At 38.7% G+C, this 17,377-nt stretch overlaps 1 protein-coding gene across 1 annotated transcript; it reads right to left on the reverse strand.

The window, feature by feature from the left end:
- Nucleotides 1-507: 507 nt before the first annotated feature.
- LOC138051906 (alpha-L-fucosidase-like) lies at nt 508-15,348 on the reverse strand. The gene is made up of 9 exons (XM_068898205.1): nt 15,212-15,348; nt 13,983-14,349; nt 13,479-13,585; nt 10,432-10,562; nt 7,959-8,089; nt 5,783-5,883; nt 5,051-5,183; nt 3,388-3,558; nt 508-1,616 (listed from the first exon to the last, which is right to left on the reverse strand). The coding sequence occupies exons 2-9, from the start codon at nt 14,318-14,320 to the stop codon at nt 1,373-1,375; spliced, it is 1,356 nt and encodes a 451-aa protein (XP_068754306.1). The 5' UTR covers nt 14,321-14,349; nt 15,212-15,348; the 3' UTR covers nt 508-1,372.
- Between the last annotated feature and the right edge of the window lie 2,029 nt (nt 15,349-17,377).

A 17,377-nucleotide genomic window follows, 5' to 3' on the forward strand; every position in this document is an offset into this window, starting at 1 on the left:
CCAAAATTACCTCCAGAACCTACTTTTTGCGTAGAATAAGCGTTTAGAATGATGTTCTTGTCTTTTGTGGTGATACTTGACGATTCGGGGACATTTTGTGAAAAAAATAACGGGTCGCACGCGCAACTTAATCGCCCGATTATGCATAACATCCACTTGGCCTTTTGACATCCCATTGAAAAGCAACTCGTAAAATATTCGCGGACCGGTCGATTTCTCTGAAATTTGAAAGGATGATTGCTAACGAATTGAGAAAGATCTTTCACAATAGCTAAAAGTTCCTTTGTTTAGCATGAGAATTCGACGAAGAGGTATGAAAATGCGACTAAATTTGTTGCGTGCGTTGCATTTGGGTGACCCCTCAAATGGTCTTATGACGCCCCAATTGAAAAAATTAACTGGAACGCTGCAGTTCAATACCAACCAATTAAGTCCTTCTTTTCTTGTGTAACACGTACCACAGGCAACCCAGTGTACGCTTTTTTTGGAGTTATTATAACAACCACCTTTCCACTTCAATTTCAATTTTACTGCAATAATTATTGTACAAATTGTGGAGGTAAGAACTTTTCTTGCTCCCCAACTGGTATAATGAATAAAATAAAAACTGAACTACACGTATATCAGATTCCCAGCATTTTCATTGGCTCGCCGGACACAGACTATCAGTTCATATAACTGCTGTACCTATGATGGTCAAAGAACGCGTCAGCAATAAAGCGAGCTGAAAACATTTTTGCAGCTCTGAGAAAAAATGGCTGACAAAAGCAGTTGTGGACCAGAATTGACTGAGGCAGAAATCCATGCTTTAGTCGACAATAGTACCCCTGAGAACACCAAAGCAGAGTTGCTGATCCTGGAGTTTTAATAAAACAATTGTTCTACTCGGAAATATAACCAACTCGGCGCTACGCGCCCCGTTGGTTATCTATCACTTCACATCCAGCGCGCCCCCATAGAATAATAATTATTATTGTTAATTGTTATCATCTATGATCAAAACCCAAGGCATGTAGTAAAGCTATTATTAGAAATATAGCACACCCACAGAAAAAAAGTTATTCGTTACTCTTTGAGGTAATTTTTTCTACAGCTTTGCATACAATAAATGCACATTTCTAAGGTATCTACAAAATTGCTATTCGAGGGATTTGGCCTCGCACTGACAGCAAACACCAGCAAAAAAATTGAGCTTTGATGAAATCAAAGAGACTTCTTGGAGTTTGGCTGGCTATTTTGCCTGTTATCTACGCTGATATCAATCAATCAATCAAAGTCAGGAATCAGTATTTTTACGTCTTTAAGACAAGCAGCAACAAGCCATTTGCCATTACATGAAGGACTGTCGGCTAAATTTCTCCAGACTCAAGATTTACATGACATTCTCTAGCTTAAAGACCCAGGCCCACTTGGAGGGTAGTTTGTTCACAGGGATACCAGGCAGGCTTATTGTGATGCCAGTACTGCCAGATGTTGGCTTCCATGAAAACTTTCCTTCATAACCCAGCATGGTGACCAGCGTGGAGGAAGTGCAATTCGGAGCTCCCAGAGTCAGGTCGTCGGTCGAAGGCCAGTTAAGAACAATGGCATATACTACACTTGCTTTTGAGGTGTACCTGATGATCATAAAAAATTAGTTAAAGTATAATAGCTTTGCTTTAAATGGAGGGTTACCACAACAGTCCTTCCTAATTTCTGTAGCCCCATAGGTAAAACCACCTTTAACTCTACTCTTTAAACAGAGTGTACATATTAGTTCTTTGAACTCCAAAAGGTAGTGTTTATTGAGACATTCCAGTAAGGATGGAGACAATCCAGTAAACCAATCAAAACTCGAAGTAATTACACGTAGCGTACACAAAGCACGGGAAAATGTGCAAGCGCGAGCCACGATTGGTTTTGTTTTCACTTCTGGTTGGTTGAAAAAGTGGCGCGAAAACTTTGAACCAATCACTCGTGAAGTAATGCAAAACCGAAGCAATTCGCTAATTACTTTCGACACTCAATTGAAAACTGCTCTATACACAGATAGACCAAATAAGCTCACTAAAAGTTGTATCATTTGGAAATATTATTAAACGTATTCTTCCAGGTATTTTCACGAGATCGTTTAAACGTGAATTCATGCATGCTATATTAGAACCTTAACCCTGGGAGATTGGAATTGGGTATATACAACAATGAGTTGGCCAATTTGGGAGAACTTTTCCTTTAACCCATTGACTCCCAGGGGCTCCCCATTGACAAGTAAAATCGTCTGGCGTGAGACAGGTTTGGAAGTCAAAGGGTTAAATTAATGAATGAATTAATTAATGGGGACATACAGTGTAGTTCTTCAGTGAGTGATTAAAGGTAACACTGTTACATAATTCATGCATTAATCATTTTACGCGAAATTGGAAAATCGCTGTGCTAAAATGAATGAAGCTGTAGGAAACTTTTCTTGTTATTTACAATAGATTCCTTTGGTCCTAACAGTTTTACAGAACGGCAAGGGCATTGTTGGATTTAAGTATAACAGCTCTTTCACATTATGACTACCATCAATGCATTATTAAAGGCAGTTATATTTCAAGTAATAAAATTGCATATGCCCGTCTTGATAGTTCTAAACTTGCACAATTCTATCAAAAACCAAGACTATTTGATATGTATTATTTAATTTGATTTGATTTCATTTGTGCATGACCCCACAAGCTATATATTGTATTCAGCTTTAAACATTATCGTGTAAAAATAAAGTTCCTATTATAATTAATGAATAAGTGTACAGACTGTAGGAATTTGTTCACTTAGGGCGCGTTCGATTGACACTATTCCGGAATAAGAATACGCGGAGTGATGATTAAAACGGTATGTTTGGCGCGTTTGGAAGCAGCAAAGATAATAAAAATATATTTGAAATAGCATTTTAGCAGATGTTTGACAATTTTAATGTGAATCTCCGTAAAAACGAAGGATTTCTAACTTATATTCCATGTATTCCTATTCCGGAATACGGTCAATCGAACGCACCCTTAGTGATTTATGGGTACAAGTGATGTTTTGAATGTTCTCAAAATTCAGCGATTGCAATTTCGAAAATGTTCAACACATCACAAGTGACCATGAAATTAACCATGAAATCACAAGCAAGTTCACACAATTTTTTTTTTCATTATACACTCAACAAAAATAATTATATATTGCTTTGTTTCCACAGCAATTTCCACATTGCACTCTACCTATAACCTATTTATGCATTCTTCAATGACCAATCAGAAATGTGATATTCTGTTGAGTACAATTATTGTAAATAACTACAAGTCTCTTAAGGCAGTAATACATGTAGATCACAGAGGACATCAAATTACAGTTGTAAAAATCAAGGTACAAATATGGACTCACCAAACGTCTTTATTTATGGTGTCATTCTGAGCTCTCCAGGGTTTGCTACTGTATATAGCTTCACCATTAACTGACAGCCACTCTCCCATTTGGAGGAGTCGCTCCTCAAATGCAGGTATTATGCGACCATCTGCAGTGGGACCCACATTCAACAACATGTTTCCACCACAGCTGTACATCAGAAGTAATACATAACAGAAAATCAATGACTTTCGAGGACACAACATTTATCTTTTTAAGCCACTTTTTCAGGAAAAATACCAGACAACCACAGATTGGTTATTTATTTAATATTATGATGTGTAATGATTGTCCTAAATGTTCTTACACAAAGAGCTTTTGTCTATTAACAATTGGACAATGATAGGACAACCATAAACATGTCATAATTATTATACAAGATGGCGGGGCCATAAGACTTATTTATTTCGGATACAAACGCTTTATTTGTAAAACATTTCAGACTGATTTGACTGCAAACTTAAAGGTTATTTCCTGTGATTTAAAGTTTTTTTTTTTTTTTGTTGAAGTGGAGATTCCCTTTATGAACAATCTTCAGTTGTTCTGATACATGTATGTTAAAAAGAATGTTGGAGATTTCCTGCTTATGAAAGAATGAGGTAAGAACACAAAACAGAGAGAATAGCCCTAGCTCACATTGGCTGACTGACATCTTTTTGCCCTGATTCTCTTTCCATCCAACTACCTGTAGCCTCATTAACAGACTAAGATGAAAGCAGAGGAAGATCTTTTTTCCAACACACTACTTTTTTTGCAGCTTAGCATAATCTATTAAAGAGGCAGAGAATGAGATGAGCCAATCTTAAGGATGTTCACGCCCAAAATGTTCCCACGTACAGATTTCTTTTAAACTTGCCACACAGAAAGGTAATGATCTACTTTTGCGAAAAAGCCTGCATTACTTTAGTCCGATCTTAGCTTACAACTGCTTACAACTAATATAACTAAATAAACTTTTGTAGCTGAGGTCTTTTTCTGTGGTGAAATAGAACTTGAAAAACGGTACATATTTATCTAAGAAAGAAAACTTCCGTCGCACGAGAGCATAAAAAGCGAAATATTTGTAACTTCTCACGTACAGATTTTTTTTTTGTTTTTTGTTAAAATGGACAAAATCAGGAAAGGAAGTGCTCTACCGAAAGAAAAATGGGGGCCACCGAGTATTCAAGAGAGTAAAATCGCTGCGAAGTTCTCAAAGCGATTGTCTATTCGCACTGTCACGTCATTGCAAGAAGACCTGGGTCCACAGCTATCCCATGATGCCACACCCTTTCACGTTCCATTCTTGTGGAAAATGTTTGCACCTTCAGCACCGTGTTTACCTTCGTGGTCTGCGATGCATGACGTATGCGTGACATGCGCAAAAAAATGCGCAGTAGCAATGAGCGTGAACGTCCTTAAGCGAAGTCAAGAAGCTACATTTGTAGTGCACTAAAATGAGGAAAATAATTTATGCAGGCAAGTTGACACTGGGTTGACTTTGACCTCTGATTGACTGGAAATATGGTAAGAGATTTTTAATTATTTTAAGAGCAGCACTACAAAACTAAGCAATCACAAAATGAATAATAAATACATGTAACTTGAATCTTTAATTCAAAGTATAGCTTTATTTGTCCAGGTTGTCTAAAAACCATCTTACCTGACAGTGGATGCCAGTTCATACAACAGCGTACTGATGTTTAGATATGAACCAATGTCCACATTGCGTCTGTAGCCCCAGGAACCCTTGTCCACTGTCAGAGCATTTTCCCATTTGTGATTCTGAAGTTTTCCTTTTGTAGGGAATTTAACAATAGGAAAAAGAACTCATCTGTCACAGCTATGGTTACTGCCTCAAAACACAATTTCTTCTCCTTTGTCTGCATGTTTTCAATTAATCAAATGTTCAGACCCTAAATTTGACCAATTGAAGTTGGTCTGTGTGTCAGTCACTCATGTCAGTGGGTTGGCCAGTTGGTTGCAGTAGCCAATCAGCCAATCAGACAATAAGTGCTAAAGTGAGATGCCGGTTATTGAATGTTGATGTACAGGAGGGATGTGATAGCATGACCCAGTGGTTGGGGCACTGGATTCTTTATTTGGGTGCTTCAGGTTCAAACACAACCCCACCACATTTTGTAAAGATGAGCCGATAATTGGTTGCTTTCCCCAAGCTGGATTCACAACACTGATAAATTATGTTCATTCAATCAGATGGGTTCTTTCAATATTATTATTTTCCCAATACATTTACCTTCAAGCGTTAAATACCGTACCTGGAATAAAACTACATGTATGAATTTACGACTTTTCTTCTCCGTCAAGTAAAATTACTTTACATGTATTTAACCCAAGGGAATGTTTTGCCAGACTTACAAATCCATCAAAATACCTGGATTGTAGCGATCATGACATGTAAATACACCACCATGGTGACAAAGACATCCATTGCTACACCAACGATCATTAACAACAATCTTGTCCTTTACAGGGCTGAAAAGAAAAAGGAAACAAAGTAAAAACACACTACGTACATGTACCTCATCAAGGACATGCAGGGTTTGGAACAGGGCTGGGGAACAGGGCTGGCACAGTGGTGAGATTACTAGCCTCCAATCATGTTTGATTACCAGACACGGAATCACATGTGGGTTGAGTTTGCTAGTTCTCTCTACTCTGCTTGGAGGCATTTTTCTCAGGGTACTCAGGTTGTTCTACATATATGTGTATACAAATTGCCCCCAAAGAAAGGAACTTTATTTAAGTGTCTAGTCGTTCTAGCGCTGGAGCGCTAATTGGGGACACTATAAACTGAAATTAACAATGAAAGTAAATCAAGTCAAATGTTGGTTTTTGAGGAGAGGGGAAACCGGAGTACCCGGAGAAAACCTCTCGGTGCAGAGTAGAGAACCAACAAACTCATCCCACATATGACGCCGAGTCTGGGAATCGAACCCGGGCCACATTGGTGGCAGGCGAGTGCTCTCACCACTGCGCCATCCCTGCACCCCCAATTAGTACATCCCAGTGCAAGAAGACATAATACTTAATAAAGTTTATTAATTTATTATTGCTATTGCTTGGTTTACTATGTAAAGTTCTAACAATAAAATTAAGGACTGACTGTTTTGTCAAATCTCAGCAAAATTTCCAGTAACAAACAGTATGCTCACCTGGATACCAAAGTAATACTCCTAAATTGTTGGTTCCATTAAAAAAAAAACAGTTTCCCACAAAGAAAGACACAGTCACATATTTGAGCTTTAGAAGCCATCACAAGCTGGAGCTCAAGAGATCGGTGGTATGCACCCTGTAGCATAGTGGAGGGTCTCCTATACCCCTTTGTAAAACTCAATCACACAAAAATGTTTCGCCTTTTTAAGCAAATAATATCCAAATTCTCTCACTTTCACGCGAAATTCGAGACAATCAAGTTTCACATAAAAAGAAAAATGAAACTCACTAATAAATCTTTTCACTTCTTGTAACCTTTCTATAAGGAGTTTATCCTCCGAGTTTGGCTCTTCAATCGAGTGGTCATCTAAATCGCAGGTCTGTCAGACCTGCAGAGATTCCAACCCCTTTTAAGTTTTGAAGGAAATTAGGGCGTATTTTGTAGCACCGAAGGCGCGAGCTTTAGGGAGGGGGGTCCAGGGGTATCCCCCTCCCCCAGGAAATTTCGCAAATTCAGTTTCTCTCAAGTGGCATTCCCTGCATTTTGACACCACCGCTCATTGCATGGCTTTATAATGGGGGGTGGGTGATTTCTGGTCAGCAAGAATTTTTTTTCTAGCAATCTGGTGTGCAGGATATTTTTTTTCCTTTTTTTTCCCCATAAGCTTTCTTTAAATTTGTTCTGCATGTAATTTTTTTCTTCCGACAAGCGCTTGCAGGAATTTTTTTTTCAAAATCACCCACCCCTGCCCCCAAAAGTTAAATGGTTGGCCCCTTACCACTAATCTGGAGTCCCGCCATTTATGGAGCGGCTGAATGGAGTAAGACTGGGTGTGTCAAGGGTGTTCAATGGGGAGACTGGGAGAGATTTATAGGATACTCCTGAGGACACGTATTAAACGTTTTACACTCAGATCGCAAAAAAGTACTTAAGATACCGGGTAACCATTTTTTTCCCCTTGTTTTCAGAATTTTATGATAAATCGGGAGAATCTGATAAAAATTGGGAAACAGGTTTCTTCAAATTTAATCAGGATATTTTGTAACACGATGGCCATCATTTCGAAGAGAAGACGTCACCTGTAACAGTTGACAAGTCATCTTGTTACAGTACCATATGACAATTTTGCATTAACACAAAGAACATTCACTCAGGTAATGAGCACCCATAAACTGGCACCAAATTCAAATCCAAACGGGTTGTAATAATATTCCTATTGACGGCCTCTGGTTGCTAGTGTGACTAGGTCCTCAAATAGAAGGAGGTCCTTTCTCATTAAAAACCCAAGGCCACTGTGATAATCTTTGTATACATACTCTCACTATGCTCAAAGGCCAAATGAAGTAAACTGACCCTGCAGCAGACCAGCCCAACTTAAAACTTCAGTGCATACCTTTCATTATAAAGCCATGCAATGAAATTGGTACTATTCCAGTAAGTGTCAGGTCCATTGCAACCATCTGACCACAGATATTCTGGCTTGTACTTGTTTATCAGGTCATATAGCTCTGGCATAAGAACTTCCTAATGGGGAATACATACGCACATCAACCTCTTGACCAAGTAATTGGCTACACATACAACTACAGGCAATTATGATTTGAGAAGAGTGATATGACAGTGGCCGTCAGTTAAGAACATGTGACAGCAGATGGCCTTGACAAAGAATATCCTGAAACAAATACATGTACATGTACATGTAGAACTACTTTTCATAAATTGAAAAAACAGTGATATTCTTTAATCACTCCTTTGGCAATAATTATAATAAAAGATTGAAAATATTTGTCTCTCAGGCTTTCAATTAAATAGAGCAGCACACAACTGGAAAATAACAACATTACCATTAAGCGTAACAATGGTGTTATTTGTATGTCTTGAAAACAAAGACCCCTAAAACCCGAGATATGTCCAGGTTTGACCCTAATTAGATGCACGTGGATTTCAATAAGCATCACAAAGTGTCCCCTTGCTCTTCTAGCCAACTTCAACATCACTTGTGTCTCAGAATACAGACAATTTATGTCACGAAGTGTCCGCCAAATGCTGCTCTTTAAGTGAAGATTAACTGCTGCATTTACCCAAAGCTAAAAATAACGCTAACCTTTACCCTTACCTTATTGTTGAAAATAGGTAGCAAATGCTTAGACTTAAAGGGACACTTTGTGTGGGATGTCAAAATTGGGCGTGCATCTAATTAGGGTCAAACCTGGACATAAGTGTTTAAACCCTAGGCCTATATAAAACCAACTTTAGGCCTAGTTTAATAGGCCTAGGGTTAGCCAAATTGAGGGTTTTGGGTTACTTTCTTTGTTTTCGAGTCTTAGGGTCTTAGGGGTCTTTGTTTTCAAGACACCCATATTATTTGTACTGCACATTACAATATTAAAAAACTACAATTTATGTTGAAAGAAAATTACCCTACTCATTTTGCAAAACGGCCCGTTAACAAGCTGAAAGTAAAGGAAATTTCTTTGTAATCAAAAGTAAGATTAGCAGCACTGCACAGGTTTAATGTTGCAGGAGAAATAATTAAGTCATTGGACTTCTCCAAACTTGTCACTACTCGAGCATAATACAGGTAGTTTTCGATCTCAGTTATTTTGACATTAAATTTTTACCATGCTCAAGTAAAAGAGGAATTTTGAAGCTGCCAATGGTTGTTGGGCATTTTCTGTGCATGGAATGGATGTGTTGACAACTTTCTGGCTCATTCTGCATAATTTGTTAAAGCCACTTTTCCGAAATATGCTGTCCTCTGTGAGACATTCGAGTGTGCTTGTGACAAGACTTGAATGGTTCCTGTTTTGGATTACTACGTTCTTGTTGTTTTCCGTGAAGAGTAATTAATTTGCCGTTGCTGTAAACCCATTTCCTTCAAGTTATGATCTGCATGTTGTTCCATTTTGTTAGTTGTTTTGGCTTGGATCGATCTTTGTTTCCTGAAAGGGGGAGTTGCTTCTCTGTTTTTTCTTTTAGGAAATCTTTGGCCTTCTCGTAAAAATCATCTTCTAAATAACAAATCTTTTGTGAGTCTTTTAAATAGCCACTCCTAGATGTAGCGTGGGTAAATAAAGTATTGCTGTTGTTGTTGTTGTTGTTGTTAGCCTTTAGGTGGCCTTTCAATTTCGCTATTTCTCAATAAAAATTTCATTTATCCAATTGCATTGACAGTATCACATTGAGCTTGCCCCATTGCACAGAATAAATCAAACTTTTGACCGAGAGTGGCCTGGGGTGAATAACAAAATAAATACATTATTTTATAAATTATTCTGAGGAATTTGCCTTAATTTTGAGTGGTCAAGTGGATTAAGGAGTAGGCAGCAGATCCAGACATAGGGAGTTCAGGATCAAGTTCTCGTGAGTATACAGAAAGGTCTTGAGAAATGTGGGATATCTGTGAGTAGTGTCCTGTAGAGGAGGTGGGTATAGATGTGTAAAAGAAGGGTGGGGTAGGATAGAGGTACTAGCAAGAATCATGGAGGGGTGGGTGAGTAGAGGGGAGGAAAAGATGTCTAGTTTTTTTCAGGCCCCTCAAAAAAACCTAGCCAGTTTTTTTTTAACTGCCCCCCCCCCCCCCCCCCCCCCCCAAAAAAAAAAGAGAGAAATTCCTTTACTTAGAGAGTTGATTAAAAAAAAAAAACAGTTCAAGCAGTTTGAACTGGCTTTAAAGAAAACTCAAACCAAAAATAAAATTAAACCACAACATATACGTTTAAGTTGGAAAATTGTTATTACAGTGTGTAAATCAAATTAATATTGACAGTATCACATTGAGCTTGCCCCATTAATATATTAAAGATTAAACCCAAAAATTAATTACTTCTCTATCACTGACTTAGGGAGAGAAAATAAGATCATACCTTGACATATTGCTGTGTTTGGAAGTGATTGGCTCTATCTTTCAGATACAGTGGATTGAACCATTCAAAGAGAGAATGGTACAGTCCAAAAGTGATATCTGTGTTACTCCTTATGGCATCTGCAAGCTCACCTAAGAAAAAATTACAAGCACCACTTAGGCTGGTGAGTGAGGACAATGTGCGAGCCAGCTAGCCATGTGAGTCTTGTGAGCCATGGCTGCGAGCCATGCAAGCCATCATGGTGAGGGCATGCAAGTCAACATGCGAGTCACACAGTTATTGAAAGCTCACTGTTTTAAAATGGGTGGTTACATACTGTTTATCAGCGCTATTTGAAATAGGTGCTTGAGTCTTAAATGCAAGGCTTGGCATCAGGATCTTATGACTCGCTGGCTTGCACATTTTCCAGCCCCTAGCTAGGTTGATTGCTTTTTTGGGTTCTACTGGGAAAAGAAAACGAATAGGTTGGTTCAGTTGGTTTTTTTTAGTGGGTATCAAACCACAATAAGCAACAAAAATAGTTGAGACACTGAATTGGGAAGACAACAATGAGGGAAAAATCACATTAACGTTACATTTTCCACTTGCACTCCCCACTCTTCCTCCACCTCCCCTGATCAATGTTGGCAACGGAAAAAGGAAGAGTTGGAATAAGAAAACAACATTGTTTGGGGGGGGGGGGGGGGGAGGGGGTTAGATGGAAAGACTTTGGGGGAGAGATTTGTCAGACAGTCCTTAAAAGGGAAACTGTCTCAACACTTTTGGCGCTTATTGTCTGAATTAGAAAATAGAGCATTACAGCTAGGTAAAAGACTGCATGGGAATGTTAGAAACATAAATCATTGTACTTGATACTGTTTTGAAATTAACACTAGCTGGAAGTAATGGATGTTAATTAGGACATAGTTACAGCCATTTTCCCTATATGACAATGACCTCACAGTAGCACGCAAACCTATAAGTAACAATAGCGGGGGTGGTTTTCTGGTGAAAAATCGATGCCACAACATGGGCATTTGTCCGTTTTGCAAAGGATTGTAAGGGATTGCAATTAAGGGACATACCATATTGGAAAAGGCTACTAGGATATATCTCGGGCCTCTATTTATTGAATTTAAAGAGCATGGAGATCAAGCACGCCATTTCAGAGCGCGTAACTCAGGAGAAAAGTGATTTGTCACCATGGAAAATTATCACCAAGAATACGCCGTCAACCTCTTTGACAAATTTCGAAATTAAGGTGGGAAGAAAGTCAGTTTACTGTCAAGAGACCATTGGCTGGTTAATACCAAGCACTTCGTCGTTTAAAAGACTTTAGCGTGACATTGTCAAGCATTTGGCTATGAAAGAAAGCTGTTGAATTTTTCGCTGCTTGTGAAGCAAATTAAACTAACAAAACCATGAATAAAGGATCTTCAAGGAGTATACCTCATGTATTTTGAAGTTATTTTATTAAGCTAGGTATTCTTGAAGATTGGACGAATATAACCACGAGTAACCTCGAGAAACCACAAATAAAGAAAGAACATAATTATTGTCACTTTCTTTTTTAAAGTGGTTACTCGTGGTTACTCATGGTTAATCGTTCAATGCCACACAAACGACATAACCTTCTCGGACAATAAGTGACAAAAATACCTAGTTGAGACAGTTTCTGAACTGGGAAGACAACCAAAGAGGGAAAAATCACCTTAATGTTACATTTTCCACTTGCATGGATGGAAAGACTTTGGGGGAGGGACTTGTCCGAGATTCCTTAAAAGGGAAAGTGTCTCAGCCCTTTTGGCACTTATTGTAGGTTGAAATGGTGGAAAAAGCACAGGCAGTGACTGCTGTCATTTGCACAGGATTTTTAAAGTCAGCCTCATGGGTTCCAGCCATGTTGAAAAACCCTAATTTTGACACTGAATCCAAAATTCATCTGAGTCTTCTTCCTTCAACCCCTTTTCCAGTTTAAAAGAAAAGTCCTAATGCCCGGCCTCCTTAATTCCCCTCCCCTTTTTCAATGTTGATACCCTTTTAATAGTTTAAACGCTAAGTGGAGATGGAAACAACTTTGTTTGGGGGGAAGGGGGATTGGGGATGCGCTGACTTGAATGCAGAGATTCCAACCCTTTCATTTTGGCCAGAAACCCCCTGTTTTCAGCAAAGATTTCCTGCCTCTCGTTTTCGCTTAACATTCTACCGGTTTTTGAAACTCTCCCTCGATAAAATAAGATAAGGCTTTCTTTGTTTAACCAGTCTTTTTAGCACGATTCTTTACCGTTTTTCTGTGGTTTTTCAGCCATTTTTACCCTTTTGGCATTGTAGCATGAGCCTGTGGTAAATTGTGCAATTTCTTCACTTTGTGCAGGGGTTGCGTTCACTGCCTGTTAAAAACTCCACTATTTCCCATTGACTTTGATTTCAAAATGCAGGAAATGGCATTTTAGAGTCATATATTTTCCCATGGGAGTATGCTCCTGGACCCCCCTGGAGAGTTGCACCTGCGTTGCTCGTGGGCGCTGACATGTGGCTCCTAAAACGTGACTCCCTTTTTCTTAGTTGACAGGGCTGGAATCTCTCTGAATGACATGGCTTCTGATTGCTATCTTTAATAAGAGTGATACTGCCATTACATTTAAAGAGAAGTTTCAAGTCAGAGTAATTTTCCCTTTAATTGAGGTACAGTGTACATGATTGTAACTTATTAAGGCAGATTCCTTCAAACCCAAGATATTAAAACCATTTTGACAATAATTTTACAGACTGAAGTAAGTTACTCGACTCAAACCAACTGCCAGTATTTTGTGAATACATGTGCATTTGTCGCCTTCCTCTCAGATTTTACTCTGCCTAATATAATTCCAGACCTTTTTACTTGTCAACTGGGAGCATCCTACAATGTAGGACTCCTGAGGGGCGAATGGGTAAGACACTTTGCAAGGATTCCTCCATTCTAAGTGCATTAATTCTGCAGCATTCAAAACAGCAGTGAGAGGATCGATAGAAAACTAGTCTTGCACATTAACAATTGAGAATATCATGTTTGCATGGCGCTTTCTTACCCACAAGATCCCTGTGTGGTCCATTGTCAACAGAATTCCAGTTCCATGATACATTAGATCTCCAGTTTGTCCAACCTTCATGATGCTTACTGGTCAGTACAAAATATCTGAGACCATGAAGAATAAAAATAAATTTTAATCAAAATTAATAATTATTGAAAAATATAAGAAAAAAAATTTTCAACATACATCATATTTCATTCAATCATGGGAAACAAAAAACCAATGTAACTGTTGCACTGGACAGCAAATTTGAACAAAAGACCAAAAGGTTATGAACAAGGATTTCACAGTTGAAACTCCTCTTGTTTACGTCATTTTTAAATCTCGAAATTTTAAGTCTGCCATTTAGGCAGTTTTAAGGGCCTAAGACATAATAAATAACATGGTTTTCTGTATCTTGACTTAAATTTCTGTATGCTTTCCAAACGTTTCAATTTAGTTTGGAGCATGTCATTTATAACCAAAGAATTTTAAAATAAACTAAGAGATATTTTTACTTACTTTGCACCGGATTTCATCAAAAGATCTGCCCATGCCACTGGATCAAAGAATTCTGCTTTGAACATTGGCGCAAAGTCTGCATACTCAAAATTTGGTGGGTAATTTTTTTTCATGAATTCCACATAATCAGCTCTTTTATCTTCTTTCCACCGATACCAGAACCACTCTGATCCATAACTGGGAACCGAGTATACACCCCAGTGCATGAAGATACCAAATTTGGCCTCATCATACCAGCTGGGTAGGGGCCGTGAATCTAGTGACTTCCATGTGGGATCATATTGGCTTGACACCAGGGGGAGGAGGGAGACAAGAAAAATAACACTTGCCAGATTCATTTTAAAAGACAAAGATATCCAATTATGATCTGAAAAATCAAAGATGCATAAATCTTTTTTAGGGGAGGCAAAATGGAGAAAATACAATGTATAAAGTGAAACAAGCAAAAAAGAGAAAAACAGCAGAGGAGATGGAAGATGGAAAACCTTGACACAAAATTGTGATTGGAATTACTAGACAAGAAGACTCGACTACTGTACACTAACATTTGACCCATATAGACTAAGCTTGATATGGTAAATTTAATAAGCTTATTATGGCTTATCAAATTTGTTTCCTATCAAAAATAAAAATGGTCATTTGGAATGACATGCGGGAAATAAATAGTTTCAATTGTTATTTCTGGACAGCACTTAGTGCGGAGTAAATCACTTTCTGTCTCAAAAGGTGTTTTACTGGACGAGCAGGGGATGCAGAGAAGCCAGATGAGATGACAAAAGTAGTTGGTGTTTTTGACATTCCTGCTGTCTGATGAGTCTTAACTGTGGGTTGCAATGACTCAAATTGAGGCTGATCATAGTACTTACACGTAATTGCAACTTAAGCAGCTGGCATTAGGAAGTCTAAAAAATGAATACAAGCTTGAACAGGAGCAAAATCCACTCAAACCTGTGACCCTAACTATAACAACCAGCAATAATTGAAAGCTAACCGTTTTAAAGTGGGTTGTCAGACTTAAATACTGTTTATCAGCGCTATTTGTCTGCAGTCTCCAGTCTGCAAATATCAAACACCGGCTACACAACCGTTTTTACTTTTAGTGTCGTCACGCAATGCTCCTCCGCACTGAGTGAGTCTGTCAGTTTACGTTACAACCGCAACTGCAGTCTTGTCTCTGTCTAGGTTATAAGTGAACAACAATATAATCAACAGAACCTTTCGAAACTTACCTTTTACCAACTGACCGAGAACCGATTGAAATTCATGTGACACTTATCACATGACTGTTTGTCCTCGCGGTGGAGCCCTCGGGCGAAACAGGCTACAAAAAATGCGGTTTTTTGTTCTTTTTTATACGGCATTTCCGCTCAAATCCATAGCGGTCTTGGTGATGTCTCTTACTATTCTCCCGTAACTCCCGTGTTCACATCTATAAATTTTGTTTTGTTTTGCAGCAATACATTGTCGTTACCCTCCAAATATATCTTCAAAACCCCACCCCACTTCACTAGCACCACTCACATGAGGCCCGGTCGAGTAAGTAATTTGAATTTTATCCACGCTTCCAATGAATCGGCTGTTTCTTTTCTCTTTCATTTACCAAATGCGACTTTTTTCTCTTGAAAAAACGTTGTGCCTAGGGCCTCCCAACTAATTTCCTTCAACGATATCATAAGAATTAAGAATATAAACGTATTCTCTTCAAATTTATGCCGCGTATGAAATTTATTTTCCGACCGAGAATCTCAAGAAAATCTTAGCCGCTTTCCATCAAACAATATTTTTTATTCCATCGGTCACAATTTTTTGTTTCCTTTGCCATTAAAAGTAACTACCGGTATTATAGCTAATTAACAAATCAACTAGAAAATGGATCATCGTGGTATATTGCAGCAGCTCTTTTCTAAGGGTAAAGGGTAACGGGTAACGGGTAACGGGTAACGGGTAACGGGTAACGGGTAAAGGGTAATGGGCTAAAGGGTAACAGGTAAAGTGTTAGTATTTATCTTAGGAAATTTAGCATTTTAATTTCTTTAAGTTTCAACGACCTGATCCGTGACTTATGAATTACCACAAGCGATAGTACCTTTTTGCTCTCATTTCGTCTTCGTCTTTCAAGTTCCTTGAAAGTTATAACAAAACTTACATGTAGTTCAATTGTACCAACTGGGAGGTGACAACAGTTTACTTAAATTTACTATGACTCGGTAATCTAAAGAACAACGCAAGTTATGAAGTAAAGACAAAGCGGTTCTTGTTTGAGCGTCGTATAAGTGCTGAAACATACGCAATTTATAAGGTCACTCGGAACTCACGAAGCAAATTAATGCATCGAGCGATGAACGGCAGTTTTTATTGTACGCAAGCGCGAAATTTCTGTAGGCAATCTGTACAAATCCAAGTCAATTCCAAATTCATTTTAGATACTCGAATAGAACCTCCGTCCATCTCACTTTTTAAAAAAGGTTTGCAAAAAACACAACATAGTCTACAACACAGATACTGTAATTTAAGTGGACCAGGCAAAAAACATTGCTTTCACTTCATCCCCCGTTCTCTCTGAAAAACAAAATGTCATTTCGAACATGGGTTGCTGCTCAAAACCTCGCCCGAGTGGGGCTTAGTTCACTTAGTAGGCTAACTTACTCACTTACCCCAAGAATAAACGAATTGTGTGTCCGATTGAGAAACTTGAGGGTGCGTTAAGCCTTCGATTGGAAATCCGTTTTCAAAATCGCGATCTTTCTGATTTTCATTGGAAAACAAAATCCTAAAACGGATTTATTTGCGGATTTTATTAATTAATTGCACTCATTCTCGAGATTTCAATAGCAAACCATTTTTTGATTTTGTGTTCAATTGCAATCACTGAAGGATCCGAGTCTCAACTAGTCTACATGCAGATTTTCGTAGCGAACGCATCCACAAAAGTACAAGCGAGATAGAAAATATATCAGTTTGCCGTTTTTGCGCCATTCATGGGATTTGGTCTGCTGTGCTCGCCTGCATAGGCCACGCTTAATATTGCTTCTACAAAAAGATTAATCATGAACATTGAAAATTTCTTGGACCATGCAATCGAGGTCTCCCCATTTCAACAGGGTGTAAGAGAAAATTAATGGCTGCCCCTTTACCCGTTACCCTTTACCCTTTACCCTAACCCTTAGTGGGAGGCGTGGTGACCTCATGGATAGTGCGCTCGACTCCGGAATGAAGTGGTCCGCGTTCGGGTGCTGGCCGGGAACATTGTGTTGTGTCCTTGGGCAAGACCGTTTACTCTCATGGTACCTCTCTCCAGCCAGGTGTATAAATGGGTACCGGCGAGCTAGGCTCGAGGCAGACTTATCCTTTTACCTTTGCCCTTTACCCTTTACCTTTTACCCGTGGAAAAGCAC

This window comes from Montipora capricornis, chromosome 6, assembly GCF_036669925.1.
Source record: "Montipora capricornis isolate CH-2021 chromosome 6, ASM3666992v2, whole genome shotgun sequence".
Classification (NCBI taxonomy): domain Eukaryota; kingdom Metazoa; phylum Cnidaria; class Anthozoa; order Scleractinia; family Acroporidae; genus Montipora; species Montipora capricornis.

Excerpts from the sequence above, each read along its gene's own strand:
- LOC138051906 (XM_068898205.1), bottom strand. The coding sequence starts at position 14,320 with ATGAATCTGGCAAGTGTTATTTTTCTTGTCTCCCTCCTCCCCCTGGTG. Across the intron at positions 5,184-5,782 it reads TCATGATCGCTACAATCCAG|GAAAACTTCAGAATCACAAA; the intron begins GTATTTTGATGG and ends TCCCTACAAAAG. Across the intron at positions 1,617-3,387 it reads ACCATAAATAAAGACGTTTG|GTACACCTCAAAAGCAAGTG; the intron begins GTGAGTCCATAT and ends TATGATCATCAG.